Source organism: Amblyomma americanum, chromosome 8 (assembly GCF_052857255.1).
Source record: "Amblyomma americanum isolate KBUSLIRL-KWMA chromosome 8, ASM5285725v1, whole genome shotgun sequence".
NCBI classification, from domain to species: Eukaryota; Metazoa; Arthropoda; class Arachnida; order Ixodida; family Ixodidae; genus Amblyomma; species Amblyomma americanum.
Window position 1 is genome coordinate 99,324,972 of NC_135504.1, and position 17,887 is coordinate 99,342,858.

The 17,887-nt window shown below is 46.8% G+C and overlaps 1 protein-coding gene across 1 annotated transcript; it reads right to left on the minus strand.

Moving 5' to 3' along the window:
* Positions 1–248: 248 nt before the first annotated feature.
* Positions 249–11,548, minus strand: LOC144100580 (uncharacterized). The gene is made up of 6 exons (XM_077633477.1): positions 11,480–11,548; positions 6,853–6,936; positions 5,386–5,489; positions 4,720–4,804; positions 1,508–1,670; positions 249–288 (listed from the first exon to the last, which is right to left on the minus strand). The coding sequence occupies exons 3-5, from the start codon at positions 5,462–5,464 to the stop codon at positions 1,511–1,513; spliced, it is 324 nt and encodes a 107-aa protein (XP_077489603.1). The 5' UTR covers positions 5,465–5,489; positions 6,853–6,936; positions 11,480–11,548; the 3' UTR covers positions 249–288; positions 1,508–1,510.
* Positions 11,549–17,887: the final 6,339 nt, after the last annotated feature.

The window sequence follows — 17,887 nt, forward strand, 5'->3', positions numbered from 1 at the left end:
TGATATGTCGTACAAACAGCGCAGAGAATACTGACGGTGGTTCTCTAAATAGTTCGTAGAATGTGGTTTCCGTAAACGGAATGCAGTGGGTGTTTCTTGGACTATCCTCAACACCACAGACAATATCGGCACAATATTAGAAATTATTGGCAGAGGCCGGGCCAACAAAAAGATCACAGTGAAACCAGGCATTTCAAATAATGTGCCAATTACCTGTGCTGTTTGGGATTATCGACGTACCTTGTGTGGCGAGGAATAATGAGCCTGGCTGAATACAGTAGCAGCCACCTGCAGATGACAATGACATGGAGATTACCGGGGACAGATTATGACAAAGGATAGAAAATGCCTGCGTTCCACATATTTTTGGTTTTGTAACACGAGCCACAACGACAGAGATTATTCCGGGGCCTGCTCTCAGAATTTTCTTCGTTACTCCGAAAGCCCGGACGCACCTTTTGCTGAGATGCCTATTACCTACGTTGAGCTACCTCTTCCCCAGCCAGGTCTGATGAATGAATCCAAGACACTGTAAATATGGACTCAGTAGAAGTTCCAAAGGGATAAATTGATCAGCAAATAAAAGCCGACAGACTTGCGATCTTTCTACGGCTGAATGCCTACGTATAGGCTAAGTGCCTACTGTGTCCAGCCGGATAGTAGGAGTGAGTCCATGGCAAGCACACTTTAGAAATATCGTCACGGATGGTCCAATGATGCGACACTTTGACCTGCAACTTGTTTGCAATGCAGCAAAGCCAATGATACTAACTTAGTATTTCACAGTACCAGCGTTGCACGAGACGTGAAGCTGATGAGTACGCTCTTCAGCGACAATATGGACGTACTTTTGTGCTGTCAAAAACAATAATGAAAAGAATGAAGAAACCATAGCACAGTGCAGCTGCTTTTGTTGTAGCCATTTCAGTTCTTTTTTTTACAATACTGTTAGCCCCATGGTAGGGGCCATGGCAGAGGGGGAACTACATCAGTAGACATCGACATAGTACACAGTTAACAACAAAAATAGCTGCAACGTTTCAAAACGATGTTATGCACGAAATAATAAGCATGTGAATAGAAGTACAGGGCATTCAAAATCATTAAACCATAAGGAACAGACATGGCAACACCAATGCCCATTGAAATCTTTTAAGCGTCGCTTTAAGGGCATCACGTGAGAGCGCTAATGGGGCCGTTCAGCACATTGGGGTCCTCTTTGTGCATCACTTCACGGTCATGGACACTTTTTTCTTCACCACAACATGATGCTAGCGTACCTTCAAGACTGCAGTGCAATAGCATTAGAGGCCCTTCCCGCGCAAGCACTCCTTCATTGTGCCCAGGTTCTGTTTACTAACCCTTTCTTGTCATGCATATTAGCCTGCGTTCGGTGCTGCCGCTATATGTCGCCTATCTACAATCTATCGAGCTGCCCTGCTCCCAAAACGAAGCGATAATGTGCAAATAGCCGTATACTGCCTGGAGTAGGTCATCGGTTACTTACAATTCAGATCGGTGCCATCGCCAGAACCACGGACGCTGCAATCGCGAAGGTTGTCTGGCACTGCGGCTCTTTCTTGGCAGGCCTCGATAGCGGACATGTTATTCGTGCTGGGCTCCGTGGATATTGACCAGGCATCGATGCACCGATAGCGTAGCAGCGGTGACTGCAAGAGCAAAAATGGTGGTCTCTTGTTAGTAGATCTATGCTCGCGACACGCTTACTAACCATTAACTCAGGCTATGATTTTTGTCATGAGATTCAAGGAGTAAGCGGGGTTTACCACAAAAAGGGCACTGAAAATTAAAATTGCAAATTAAATAGTAATACGTGCAATTTAACGTGCCGAAGTGAAATTTGGGCTATGTGTTCAGGCGAGTTAGGTTCACCTTTGAACGGGTGCGTACTCGCGCGAAGAAGACGGGACATAACAAAGGAACACACATGACAAGCACCAAGCGCAGCTTCCAACTAGTTTATTTTCGTAGAGGGCAAATACATTTATTTTCACGCTGGGCAATCACAAGATTAACAGGCAAAGACACGCACTGTTCATGTGAGCAGCCCGCCGCCAAGTGTGCCACCAGATAGCATCACATGTAAAATTGATATAGAACCCTTTAGTACAATAATCATGAAACAAAAGAAAATGACAAAGACATAAGGAATGATGATCCATGAGGTGAACGATGAACATAGCTTTAAAACGTCTCTCAGCAAAAGCAGTGTCAAAGAAAATAAAAACATTAAAGTGGTCAATGCGTAAAATTTACTCATGACAGCAAAAGCAGTGTCAATCAGACCTTGTTGAAAAAGCTGAAGGGTAACAAGGAAAACAACCAAACTCAAGAAAAAAAGCTGGCAAGGCCAGAAGTCGTACTTCACGTGCATCATACCTCTCACAACCTCAAGGAGGTGGCCAATAAATACGGGGCCGACGTGGTATTTTCAGCACCGCGAAAACTCGCCGGAATATGTTCACGCATTGGCAGGAAAAAAGTTCAAGAGTGCGCCATGAGACACCGAACGCCACATGTTGGTTGCAAGAAATGTGTGGTATACGAGTTGCCGCTTACATGCGGCAAGGTGTACGTTGGACAAACCGCAAGGTGTATTAATGAGCGCTTGCTTGAACACAAGAATTCATTAAACAAGAAAGGTGCCCATCTGCCAGACCACTGCCAAGCCTGCTCGAAACAGAGGCGTACAGTCTGCAAGCCTCAACTATAGGACTGCAAAGTGTTCTTTAAGAGCCGAGATAAGACAGAACCTGAGCTCGTGGAAGCCTTCTGTATCATGAAGCGAGGTGGTTATTGCATTAGTGACACGCCAGTTATTCTTTGCCACAATGAAATGCTGTTTCTTGATGCATCTCTGTGAAAGTTGAATGTTTATCAACTGCGATTAAGAGCATGGATAAGGGCAGAGGTTATATAAATGCTCTTCCTTGAATAAATTCTGTTGAAAGTGCCGCGCACGTCCTATTGCCTTACTCGTCCGTGTTGCCATTTTGCGCTCTCATGTCTTTCACTAATGTGACGTTCCCGGCATAAACACAAATTTTCAGACTAAGTTATCAGCACAACAACAGACAACATACAGAAATGCGAAATGCAGAAATGCGGTCGTACTTTCCCAAAGACAATCACCTCGACTATGCTCACTGTGTAGGCAGCCATTGTGGTATACCTGTTTGTAAACTACCACTCATAAGCACGCCTACCTCACTGTCTACTAATCTCGCGACAACAGCACTTTAGAATCGTTTAATATTAATTAGTACCACTATTACCCCGATTGAATGTAGAGGGAGTATTCCTGCACTTTTCGTAAGCAGGGTGCACCAAAAAAAAACAAAAGAAAAATCTTATATATTGACGCCAACGCTTTCCCATACCCCGCAATTCTAGACAAAAGCATTCTTGAGCAGGAAACCACTTGTCAACGCAAGTTTATTCATATAATGTATGATTTCACTATACAATTATTATATTTACAGATCACCCGACGGCAGTCTTCAAATTGTTTTTTGCTAATAACAATTTTGCTATCGTCAAAAGCGTTCCCCATTTGATTTTCAATGGCAGTCTTAACTGTTAAATGCTACAGATGGAAACACATTAAAATAAAGTTTTTGCTACTTATCAGAAGAATTAACCACTGTATTCAATATTACTGTTAAACGTAAGTTATAATTCAGCAATTTTCAAAATTTTGCACCAAAAATGGCTGGGCTTGCGCTTGTACTTTTTTCTACTGTGCTCTGCAAGAACCTGCGATGGAAACACGATACGGTGCCGCGAGGAGGTTAACACAAGCTGTTCCTGCAAGCAGTCGTGCCAATCATCCTTTCCTTCACACGGACACTCTACACATGAGCGCGTGTCATCCTGCAGCTCAACAGGCTCAAGACAAGCCGCCATATACATATACATATACAGACGATAGTTATCCAGGCAGCTGTCGTTCTCTCGCCCAATGAACTGATCCGCAGCGACACGGTGGGAAGGTGGCAATCGCGTTTATTTAGTGATGTGAGCTGCATTTTTGAGGACCTGGACGGGCAGACGGAAGATGGCTTTAATAGTGAACGGGAGATAGAATGCTACAGCGTTAAAATATCTGTACAGTTATAGTTGATTCTAGAGTGACATAATGGTTACTGTTCTGTGAGTGCTTTTTTTCAACTTTCAATGCGCTATGCACAACGAAGTGCGTGTTCACCTTCCAATTACTTCGACAGCAAGCTATAGCAACGTGCTCACTATGTTAAGTTTAAAATAAATACTATACATATATGTACATTTCACATGAACCTTAGTTATTCTATGCACATTCAATTATTTGGTTTTAACTTAAAAGGCGCCCGGGAAAGAGAGCCTATGAGACACCCTAGAACCCTCTCGATTTTAGTGTCAAGCTTTCTCAACGCATGCAATGTGCTCAAGAACTACCCTCGTAGTTACAACGCCACCCTTGGATGGGTAAAAAATTGTTTGAATCTACCAGCAGCCCAAAAACCTGTTAAGAAATATCACCACCATGTTTTATACTCCTTTTGGGACAAAAGACTCCTGTGTGCATACGATGTTATGCTTCCTCCGAATCTCAAGATCTCACGTCAGGTAGATGCAAGGTAACTTCTCATCTGACAGTATTCCATTGGGCTAGTGAAAAGCTCTGCCGGGAAGAAAGCTATTGGCTCGAGAACTTACCGGCTCTCTGGCAGCAGCGAGGATCGGAGCAGGGCTTGAAGCTCAGAACAGTCAAGCCGAAGGCTGTAGCACAGGTCCTGAAGTCCTGAAGCACAGTGGAGTAGTTCAGGGTTAGTTTGTTTATGGTGTTCAGGATATTAGCTTAAACTAGTGGACATGGACAGCGCATGCAGACAGCAGGAAGGCACACTTATAGAGTGCAATGATTAAGGGCTGAACTAAGGGGAAATTCATTGCAGAGTCGACAGAAACAGTGGAGGCTAATGGACATGGCGAGAAGGAGCCACACTCGTCGAGCGAAGGCAGAGGCAAAAGGTCCCTACAAGGAAGAAAACTAAACATTATAACCTAAAAGATACGCTGCGACCACCGTAGCATATTTAGAGACACCGCGACAAAAATCGCCTTGATATTTCCTCTTCACTTCGGCATCCACCTATTATTCCGTCACTCAAAATTTATTGACAAGGTGATTACCCTGCGCTGGATGCTGCCTGCTATAAGCCGCCTATGCCAAAAGTTTTCGGCTGCCCCCTCTCAAAGAGAAGCAAGAATGTATGCACAAGCGCATTTTAAGCTTGGAGTCGGTCGTCTCGGTTACTCGCCACCTCGCCTCGGTCACTGCGCCAGAATCGCGACCATTGATGCCAGAGAGGTGGAATTTACTCTGAGGCTCTTTCTTGGCAGGCCCCGATGCTGGACATGTTACTCGTGCTGTGCTCCATGGAAGTTGAAGGAGCATCATTGCACCAATGGCGTAGCAGCAGTGACTGCAAGTGAAAGTAGTCTCAAATTAATTAATAGCTATATGCTCGTGACGCGCTGCTATTTTTGTCATTAAAGTTGAAGGGAAAGGTGGTTCAACAAAAGAGACACTGAAAAATAGAATTGCAATTTGAATTGTAAATTGTAGAAATTAACTTGCCAAAAAGAAACATGGACTATGAAGCACACCGTAGTTAAGAGCTACGGTATCGTTTTAGTCTTATGGGAGTAAAGTCCCAAAAGGACTCACACTATGAGGGACGCCGTAGGGGAGGGCTCCGGAAATTTCAACCACCTGGGGTTCTTTAACGTGCACCGAGACCGCCCAATATACGGGCCTCTAGCGTTCCTCCTTCGTCGAAGTGTGACCGCCTCGGCAGGGACTAAACCCGCGTCCTTAAGGTCAACAGCCGAGCACCATAACTGAGCCACCGTGGAGGCATGATTAGGCTACAGCGAAATGCAGAGCCGAGCAGCGGTTAAGCAATGCGACACTGCCATGGCACGTAGCTATTACAAACACATCCACCTCGGAGGAGCTTATCAGACACATCCCGTGTATCCCAAGCTCTTGTAAGGCTTTTTGCACAGATATTTCTTCAGGCGGCTGTCGGTCTCTCGCCCAATGAACAGATCCGCAGCGGCACGGTAGGAAGGTGGCAATTGCACTTATTTAGTGACGTGAGCTGCCTTTTTGGGGACCTGGACGGGCGGACGGAAGATGGCTTTAATAGTGAACGGGAGTTCGCGATCGAATGCTTCGGCGTTAAAATATCTTAACAGTTATTGTTGAATCTGGAGTGATAGATTGGCAACGGTTCTGTGAGAGCTTTTTTTTCGACTTTCAATGCGCTATGTCCAACGAAGCGCGTGTTGACCTTGCAATTTCTTCTACAGCAGGCTCTAACAACGTGCTCACTAAATTAAATTTAAAATACCTAGTATCCCTATATGTACATTACATATGAACCTTAGTTATTCTACCCACATTCGGTTAGTTGATTTTCATTTAAAAGGCGCCTGGGAAAGAGAGCCTATAAGACACCCTGGAACCCTCTCGATTTTAGTGTCAAGCTTTCTCAACGCGTGCAATGTGCTGAAGAACTTCTCTTGTAGTTGTAACACCACCCTTGGATTGGTAAAAAATGTTTGAATCTACCAGCTGCCCATAGACCTGTTAAGGAATATCACCACCATGTTTGATACTCCTTTTGGGACAAAAGACCCCTGTGTGCATACGATGTTATGCTTCCTCCGAATCTCAAGATCTCACGTCAGGTAGAGGCAAGGTAACTTCTCATCTGACAGTATTCCATTGGGCTAGTGAAAAGCTCTGCCGGGAAGAAAGCTGTTGGCTCGTGAACTTACCGGCTCTCTGGCAGCCACGAGGATCGGAAAAGGGCTTGAAGCTCAGATCACACAAGGTGACGGCTGAACCACAGGTCCGATGTGCTGAAGCAAAGTGGAGTAGTTCACAATTAGTTTGTGGTGTTCAGGTTACCAGCTTCAACTAGTGGACACTGACTGCGCAGAAAGCAGCAAGGCACACATATATAAAGTGCAATGATTAATGGCTGTACTGAGCAGAAACTCATTGCAGAGTCAACAAAAACAGCGGAGGCTAATGTGCATGACGAGAAGGAGCCACACTCATCGAGCGAAAGCAGAGGCAAAGGGTGCCAACAAGGAAGAAAACTGCAGATTAAAACATAAACAAAATATACGTTGAGACCACCATAACATCTTTACAGACACCGCGACGAAGATTGCCTTGATATTTCCTGTTCACTTCGGCATCCATTCAAAATTTCTTGTCAAGGACATTAGCCTGTGCTGAATGATGCCCGCTCTATGTCGCCCATGTCGAACCACGCAGGCATGTAACGGGAAAACAAGGTAACCGATGGTCTCCGGAGACAAGGCACCAGATTTGAAGAGAAAGCGAGCATATCAGCAAGATTCAGGGCGTCTGGTGGGCGGATGAGGTTCAATAGTTTGCGGAGACAAGGTGGCCGCAGGAAGCACAGGACAGGAAAGTAAAACGGAGCAGCACTTGGCTCTACTTTTCGTGCAGTCTTTTTTTAACATGAAAGCTACGGCTAACAAAGTATAGGATCTAAGACCAACCTTTCATAACGGCACGTGGGCTGCTCCCCCTGATATCAAAATTCTCCATTTATTTCAATTGTAGCGCATGACAGTGGCAAGAGCAGCTATGACGTCTCTTTCTCTTTGTCCGAATATGCACTACACAGCTATTTTGCTCACGTTATTCACGCATTATTCCTAATCAAGTGAAATACTTGGTTTCATATTTCTTCCTTCCTTCCTTAATTTTTTTCGCCACCCTAGACACTTTGGGGAGAATGCAACCACGAAAAAAGAACCGACCCTCAGTCGGGTAAAAGGCAAAACAGGGTTCATTCTATATGCCCCAAGAGTGCCACATAGCATGCAAAACTCAGCGAAATTAGGATTCTTAAGATTAATTTCGCGCCGGGCTTTCGTTCTTTTTGTGAACGGATGCTGTCTTGAAACGAAAACCAATATGCATCATTCATTGCATGGTTTATTTTTTCATGAGAACGCACTGTGCCCTACGTTTTAAATTTGTAGGTCAAACAGAAAACCGAGGCACTCGCGGAGCTCCAAATGGAGGACTATTTGGGATCGGTAATGCCAGGTGGGAAGGAAGTTAGAACTACCTGAAGATTCTTTGGTCAACTTTTTTTTTGCTAGCTGTAGTTTGTAACTCAATCGGTGTTGGCGGAAAGTAACTGATGAAAAGAATGTGGACCGAAAGTTTCTCTCGCGGCGACACTGACAAGTTTTTATGCTTCCGATGTTTACACACTAAAGTGGCTGTGTCATGACGTGGTGACATAGCTGTGTTAGGGTCACGTCCCCGGCATGAAAACATTTCCAGACTCAGTTCATAGCACTACAATTGAAAACATTAAAACGTCCTTACTGATTATAGAGAAGAAATTGCGTCGGTACTTTCCCACAGACAATTACCTCAGCTATGCTTACTGTGTAGACAGCCATTCTCTTATGCCACTTTCTAGCCAGCCGCTAATATATGCACCTAATTCACTGCTGACCCATTTGGAGACAACAGTGGTATCAAAACTTGTAATCGTAATCAATACCATCATGAAGACGATTGAACTTTCACAGTGAATTCATGTAGGTTTCATAATCAGAGCGCCCCAGAAAAGCAAAAAAGAAGCTGTAAGGCACACTTAAGCTCGGCCTTAAAGGTATGATGCGATGACGTTTACGGGGCTCATACATTAAGAACTAGTCAGGTTTCTCTCTACATTAATAGATGGCCGGAAGTGCTCACACCACTTCTGGCGCAGTGGTGCAGCAGTGCAGCGGTTAAACGACGCGTCACCGGCCCAGCAAGCGGCTGTTTAAAACAGCCACCGATGGGGCTTGCGACAATGAAACCTCTTGCGACCATTCATTAACTTAAATGTATCCTGCAAAGGTGGGCAGTTTGTTTACAAGGTGGGCAGGCTGCCACCTGCCACGGACACGGAGTGCAGGTTGTGGTGACATGGCTGAATACTAGCGCTGACTTTTAGTCGTAAACTGGAACGGTGACTACAAGGAACCTTCAAATTACGGAGGCCAGCGTCAGAGTTACCAATATCATATGTGCTTAAATATGCATATAAGTCTCTATATATCAGCATATAACTATTTCTTAATTGCGCTGAGCATGTGCGAGAACCTGTTTTCGCTTTCCTCTGGCTGGCGCGACTTATGTTCCAGATTTCCAGTTTGACTGGCCTGCCATTGCTATTAGCGAAGGGAAACCCTTTGCTTTCGTACCCCCCGTCCTCCTTTCGCCCTTTCGCTCCCTGGCATTTCGTTTGGCCTCAATTCTAAGTTATGTTCTAGTTTATTCATCTCAGCCCAACTAGTCATACCATGACACCTGCAGCAGCTCCCCACGTATGGACACACACAGCCCTTCAAGCTCGTGTTCGCTGTCTTCCATCCTCCCCACCATCATGATTCTTTCTATTGAACTGGCATATTTCTTTCCAAAGTTTTGAAGGTCAACTGGGTAACCCTGTTTAAGAGCCATCAGCTGGACAATGTTCCTGACAAAATAAATTCACATGCAATAATTCCTTGCCCAGCAGTTGATCCCGCACTTCCTTAAAATTTTCCACGGGCTGAAAAGCGCGTTGCAAAAATTTTATCCCTAATACACATTAAACAATCATCTTCATTCCACACTTTCAGAAAATCACTGTTTATTTTCCAGTTTGAATTGTTTTTTTTTGTCCTTTTGGCTGTGTGATGCTGCTTATGCATGTGTAAGTGTTCATCGACAGGAGCTTTCAGCTTCTTGCATTATATCTTGTGTATTACAACCCAAATGTTGAATGATAAGAAAGAGATGGTGCTTTTAGCTCCGCCCTTCCCCCCTTTTTAAGCTTTATGGCTTTTGCCTCTGCATTTCACCGCTGTGAAAGAGAACAGGCATGCGAGACCAACCACCAACGAACAAAGTTCTTGTGCCAAAGCGACTCGTGCTATGAGGGACGCCGTAGTGAAGGGCTTTGGGAATTTCGACCCCCTGGGGTTCTTTAACGTGCACCTTCATCGCACAGTAGACGAGCCTCTAGAATTCAGACATCGGCTGCAAGGAACTCTCCTCTGTGGGATTCCTGCGTACGCTTCCCAGGCGTCCCTCTAGCCATGCATCAAAGATGTGCATGGCATTGCGTCAGTACAAGTGGGGTAGCAAAGGCTTTTGTCACGTAACAAGTACCACTGCACAGACGTGTACAAAGAGCTCAGTTTGAAGTGACCACCGCCAGGACAGCAGGCTTCGCGAAGCCCACAGTTTGCTGTTCGCTGAGACCTCTACAAGCAGGCAGCCGAGACAAAGCTCAAATTTCACAGCTGTCCCTTCACGCGCTGCGTCAGAATAACTGCACGGTATGAGTGCACTACACATAAACTGGCATTGAAAACTTATGCTACATAAACTGACGTGAAGCTCCACTGTAAATGCACATTTAAGACCATGGCAGTGCCAAATTCGGATGGTGCCAAGGTGCCCAATTCTCTACCGATTTGCAGTGGGGTGCATGGTGTGCTGTTAAACGAAGACAGCTCAGATGCCGCAGCAGTAGTAGCGGAGAATACGCGTCGAATGCAGAATGTGCGGGATTCGATATCCAGTGCCGTCTGGTACCCATCGGGGGATTCAATGGGTACAAGCTTTCGCCTAGCCGGGAGCCCAGCTTCTTTAGGGTGAAATGCTTGAGTAATGTGTCTTCGACCCTGCATTAAGACTACGAAAACCCCTTGTGCCATGGTGCTCTTTGGCCCCAGATGCCCTTGTGCCATAAAAATACACAATCATCACGAAGTTAGCTGAGAAGCCTTCCTTATGAAAGCGATAACTACTGTGCTACAAGAACTGACGGCATCGTGATACTCGAAGCGCTTTTTCTAGCTTCAGATCAGACTTCCGCGATTTGCAAGTTGTTCAGTCAGGAACGATTTTAGCGCAGAGACATGCATTAAAGTTTTGGAGTGCGAGATTTTATTTAGAGCCCGCGCTTCGCGACACAGATTTCGCGCCTAAATTGCAGGGCTAATGGATACAGGTTACTGCACGTCCAAGCTATCCTGCATAACGCCACTCAAGTCTTTGGTACACCGCATGAATGGCCGCGTAAAGAGCATAGGTAGGATGATGCGTAGTCCTTGCTAAGCAGACTAGCTGAGTAAATATCTCAACATGATGGTTTTGATGGGGTACACAAAGCTTGAAGGAGCAATTCGTGGGTATGCAGTTGTGCTGCATTTGCAGCGAGTGCTCCAGGTGTGCAAGTACAAAGTTTCCCATCGTCAGCGGTATCAATGCATTGAAGCACGCAGGTCCGTTATGGGCGTAATGTTATGCTATGCGTCTGGTGTTAGTTCACACTGGAGAATCTCCCTTGCCCCTTCTTCATACCTGATCACTGAGCGGGGAGCACCCACGTGATGACTGCACTCCACCCGTTGAGGCAGGATTCAAATTCCTTCCACACCGATGTCTGTTCCCGGTTATAAGTAGGAAAATAAAAAACAAAAAGGGCACACTGTTAGGAAGCTCGAGCATAGAAAATTCTTCTTAAAATCTTTTCGAGGTCATACACGTACCTGCTACATCAAGGAATGTCCGAGCCTGACAGGAGACGGCAGCGGTTGCCTGTAGTTGGAAATATAAAATGACCACCAATGCCGATCATGATGTCACTGCAAATAAATCTGATTATAGGGAGGGCTACGTACTCAGCGTTTTCAGTTTCTGCATACGTGTCTATCAAGTGTGAAAGCAGTAATCCTCTTAAACATAAAGATCAAATGGTGTACGGCGTGCAACCTGAGAGGGTGTCACGAACGGAAATGAAAGGCGCATAACTGGCTTCCTGAGTCAGTGGACACCTCAATCGTGCTTTCCGCTATGTGGAAGTGGTGATACAGATGTGCGCTGCTTGCCTTGGCGTTGACAAGGTTCCAGAAAGAAATCCGGCACTGAAGGAATTGACCACCGACATTCATTGGCGCTGACCTTTTAAGCTCTATTGATTATAAGGAAAGGAAAGGCGCATAAGTGGCTGGCTGCCTGGGTAAGTTCACACCTAAATCATGCTCTGGGGTATGTGGCGGTTGTCTACAGTGGAAAACTGTGTTTTCGCACAATATTTAATAATCATAATAATAATTGTTTTTTTGGGGGAAAAGAAATAGCGCAATATCTGTGTCATATATCGTTGGACACCTGAACCGCGCCGTCAAGGAAGGAATAAAGGAGGGAGTGAAAGAAGAAAGGAAGTAAAAGGTGCCGTAGTGGAGGGCTCAGGAATAATTTCGACCAACAGGGGATCTTTAACATGCACTGACATCGCACAGCACATGGGCGCCTTAGCGTTTTTCCTCCATAAAAACGGAACCGCGGCGGTCGGGTTCGAACCCGGGAACTCCGGATCAGTAGCCGAGCGCCCTAACCACTGAGCCACCGCGGCGGTTGCACAATATTTCGCGCTCAGCAATGCTAAAAAAATTGAAATTCAAAATTAGTTTTTGTGGAAAGGAAATGGCGCAGTATCTGTCTCAAAACTCGGTGGTCACCTTAACCGCCCCGTAAGGGAAACGATAAAGGAGGGAGTGAAAGAAAAAAGGAAGAAAGAGGTGCCGTAGTGGAGGGCTCCTGAATAATTTCCACCACCTAGGGATCTTTAACGTGCTCTGATATGGCACAGCACACGGGTGCTCTTGCATTTCGCCCCCAGCGAAACACTGCCGCCGCGGTCGCATTCGAACACGGGTACTCCGGATCAGTAGCCGAGAATTGCCTGTACCGAGGATTAAAGGATTACCTGATACCTGATTTAATATCTGCTGCTGGTCCTTGCACCCAAGATATTACTTATTTCTAGAATATGATGGAGTGCTAGACGCACTCTGGCACGGGTCGGCACGGTATTGCACTGCCTCCGGGATCTGCCCGGGGCCTACGCGTACCTATTAGCGCGCGGCGTCTTTGCTTTCTATCTTTCCTCTCCTATCCCTTAACTATCCTACTTTCAGCACGCGGCAGCGAACGTGGCTCGGGTTGAGCCAGTAGGCAGGCCCGTACACTTTCCTTTTTATCTTCCTGTCAGCAGCAGTACAGTAAAGCCGAGCGCCCTAAACTCTGCAACGCTAAACCGGAAAGTTTTTTGCACATTACCTCTGTGGGAACGCGGTCGCCACCACTGAAACTCAGTTTTGCGTCCTCGCGCTCAGCAGCCGAACTCAGTAACCACTGAGTTAACATGGCATACATTTCTGACACAAATCCTCTCGAAGGATGAGGTATTTCCATATCCAGTATTTGTACATAATTTTGCTTATAGGTTATGGAGGGAGGGGGGGGTAACATCTCAAAAGCACTAAGGCTATGAGGGACGACGTAACGAAGGACTCTGGAAATTTCGTCCATGTGGGGGTCTTTAATGTGCACTAACATCGCACGATACACGGGCCTCTAGAATTTCGCCTCCATCGAAATTTGGGCGCCGCGGCCGGAATCGAATCCGCGCAAAACGAGCACAAACGCTGACTTATTTCGCAAGAGTTCGTGTTATTCCATTATAATTAACGCACTCCCTAAGGCGCCCTTGCATGGAAAAAAATTGCCTGGTGGTTTAAAATTGCTGAGCACGGTGTTTTGCACGCGGGCACCACCGCCACGTATCTCAAAGCGTGATTGAGGTGTCCACTGAACAAGGAATCCAGTTATGAAAGTTAAACTAACCCCACTGAACACAATGAACGCCGGCGCCCTATTGAAAAAAAATTAGCTGTGGTTGAAGTACTGCTAAACCTGGCTAGAGAGCGAAAGCTGTTCTTAATCAGACCACTAGACGCGGCTTGGCGTCTTTAACGTTGAGTGCGTTCACTGGATAGGCAGCCTGTCCACCCTACCACCTTGGCAGGTGGCAGTTAAAGGTTAATCGCGAGAGGTTGGTCACACAATGAAGGCTACGGCGTAAAGCTTCAGTGCCGCGTGTCTGCCACAACATTGTCAGGGCTAATGCATGGAGCCCACATCTCCCTCTCACCCCTGCCACATACCTAAAAGCGCGATTGAGGCATCCACTGTCCCAGGGAGTCAGTTATGCGCCTTGAAAATGATAATTGGTTTCGGGGGAAAACCCGCCGCGGTGGCTCAGTGGTTAGGGCGCTCGACTACTGATCCGGAATTCCCGGGTTCAAACCCGACCGTGGCGGCTACGTTTTTATGGAGGAAAAACGCTAAGGCGCCCGTGTGCTGTACAATGTCAGTGCACGTTAAAGATCCTCAGGTGGTCGAAATTATACCGGAGCCCTCCCTCTACTACGGCACCTCTTCCTTTCTTCTTTGACTCCCTCCTTTATCCCTTCCCTTAGGGCGGCGTTCAGGTGTCCAACAATATACGAGACAGATAGTGTGCCATTTTCTTTCCTCAAAAAACCAATTATTTTTATTATTATTATTGGGGAAAGGAAATGGCACAACACCTGTCACATATCGGCGGGCACGTAAACCGCGCCGAAAGGAAAGCCTTGTCAACACCAACGGCAATAAACGCAATGGACGCTGACAGTTCTTCAGTGCCGCGTTTTTGGTACAACCTTGTGAATTCCAACGCCTGCAGCGCGCATCTGTCACTACCGCCACGTGGGTTACTACGCGACTTAGGTGCCGATTATCCCAGAGGGCCATTTACCTGCCTTTTCTTTGCTTTCAAAGAAAATTGAAGATCAGTTTTGAAAATTGATTTTCGGGAAAATAAATGACCCAGTGACTGTCTCACATACTTTGATGGACACCCAAACCACGTCGAAATGAAGGGATAAGCATGGTTGGACTCAAGGTCGTTCAAGTTCGATCTCTAGCCCATGCGACGACCGCTTTACTTAGCGTAGTAAAGCTTTTCGCATAAAAAAAAGGTTTTTGAGGAATGACGCAGTGTGTCCTATCATGGTGGACAACCGAACAGCGCCGTAAGGCAAGGGAGGAAGGTGGGGGTGAAAAAAAGAGCCGCCGGACTGGAGGGCTGCGGAAAAAAGCAAGACTGACACCGCACACGGGCGCATTCACGTATTGTCTGAAGCGCGGATGTCGTGCCCGAGCGCCCAACCACTGAGGCACCGTGGTGAGTGTTCCACTGCCTGCCGCGTTTCTGCCACAACGTTGTCAATGCATGCAGCGCACGTCACATACAGTACCTCAAAGCGCTGTTGAGGGGTCCACTGATCCAGCAAGCCAGTTATCTGCCTTCCCCCAAAACCAAATAAGTCTACAGCATTGTCAACACCAACGCCACTATACGCCGGCGGCCTATGGCTCTGCAGCGTTTCTGCCACAACGTTATCAACGCCAACGCATGCAGCGCACTTGTCTGTCACCACCGCCACGTACCTAAAGCACGATTGTGGTGTCCACTGTCCCAGGGAGATAGTTATGAGCATTTCGTTTCCTGAAAAGAAGGTTCTTATGGAGGTTCTTATGCTTATGGAGCAGGTTTTTATGTAAGCAAAGCGCTAAGGCGCCCGTGTGCTGTGCGATGTCAGTGCCCGTTAAAGATCCCCAGGTGGTCGAAATTATTCCGGAGCCCTCCACTACGGCACCACTTTCATGCTTTCTTCTTTCACTCCCTCCTTTATCCCTTCTCTTACGGCGCGTTTCAGGGTTCCAACGATATATGAGACAGATACTGCGCCATTTACTTTCTCCAAACACCGATTTTTAATATTATTAAATAAAATCTCGCATAAGCTTGCAGGTCGGCGGCGGTGGGACGCAGACGGAGACGGGGGGGAGCCCACTTCCACTGCAACTGAGCGGCGGAGTGGTGTCGGGGTGCGCGTCTCGTGGGTTCTTCGAGACGCCGAATTTGCTGTTGTTGCAGCGGAAACGAACGCTTCTCTATGTGCTCGAAATGTCGAGTTTCTGAGAAAACGCTTCCTAATCTATATTCGACGCGGTCCACAAAGTGTCAATACGGAAACGCGAGGGAGGAAACTTGCGGCGGACGGAGCTTTTCAGGGAATGCGATTTCGGGCTTAACGAGCAAGTTCGCGCAAAGACCTATGCACGCGTACAGCATGCAGTGTAAATTTGTTCAGTTCAACGCTTTCGCAGTATTAATAATAAGGCCCACGGCTACTGCGGGCCGAGACCGCAACGACAAGCTGCATTTGCCCCGTCGTTGCGTTCTTCGCGCATCGTACGGCTTTTGCCAGCGCTCACCGCCACCAAAGCTTGCGCCACTGTACGTACACGCGCGCGTTGTCATGGCACACCATCCTCATCCACCGGCTCTCGGCCGGACTCGAGCGACTGCGACGACTCGACGGCCGTCAAAGGTGGACACCACAGTTGAATTTAGGAGGCGCACAAATTTGACCATTTCCGAGAACGCTTCCCATAGTGCAATATATTCGTGCAGACGGCCTACAAAGTACCCAATGAGAAAAATGAGCGGGCCCATGCACTCAACCCGTCACACAGCTCCATTAAAGGCGCGCACGTACCTGTATGGTTGGGGTGGAAGCTCTTGTTCTATTCTTGCTTCGTTTTGGTTTTGCTCTTGGCCCTCCATTCGTTCCGCCAAAATGAAGGCGCGCGAGGAGCAAACTGCAGGACTGCACAACCCCTCCCTTCGCCGGAGTTACTCCTTCTCCGGAGGTCTCCTCCGGATCTCACTGCCAATGTTGCCTGCACTCCGCGTTGACCTCCTGCATGTTTTCAAACAAACGAGGTGGCGCTGCAGCTGCTTGCGGGCTCGTGGTAGGGAAAAGGCAAGGAAGTGGCGTCGCGGAGAAGCGTTGATCGCGGGTTTCAAGGCTTGTAGGCGCTTTTGGAGTTTCTGCGAGTCACAGCAATGGTTCATGCTTTCAACTCAGTAGTTTCTCGAAGTACATGAGCTCGCGTTGGCCACGTGCGGCGTATTGAGAAAGAGTTATCATAATTATTATTGCGTTATTTTCATTGCTCAAAAGCAGGAGGAAAGTTACATACAGCGATGTGTTACCCAACAATTAGCGCATTCTTGGTACGTAGAAAAATATGTGTCATGTCAGTGCTTCAAGTAGCTTCTGCGGTATCAAAACGAAATGCAAAGGCACCCGTGTGCTGTGCGATGCCAGTGCATGTTAAAGACCCCAGGTAGACGAAATTATTCAGAAGGCCTCCACTAAGGCACCTCTTTCTTCCTTTCTTCTTTCACTCCCTCCTTCATCCCTTCCCTTACGGCGCAGTTCAGGTGTCCGCCGAGATGTGAGAGAGATACTGCGCCATTTCATTTCCCCCAAAACCAATTTTCGTCTTAATTTTTATGAAAGCACAAGAAGCAGGTATTACTGGTAGATGGCTTCCTATGCACTGTCTGCACTGCCCCTTCCGAGGCCTAGTTAGAGAAAAGAATTGACAGACACCACAAAAAGTCTGGCCATGGCCCATAAAATCTTTTGCCATTACTATTTAATCATCTTTGTCACGCAACTAAATTCGTTGTTTATTAACTCAGCCCCACCACAGTGAATTCACATTACAGCAAAAATATTTCTGAGCCACAGGAAATATTTCTGACCCACACTCCCTCCTTTATCCCTTCCCTTACGGCGTGGTTCAGGCGTCCAACGATATATGAGACAGATACTGCGCCATTTCCTTTACTCAAAACCAATTATCATTGTTATTATTAGAATGCTGTCAACGCCAAAGCCAATGAACGAAATGAACGCCGGCGGCCATTCGCTCTGCTGCCGCGTTTCTGCCAGAGCTTTGTCAACGCCAACGCATGCAGCGCATATACCTGCCACGACTGCCATTTACACAGCAAAGCGC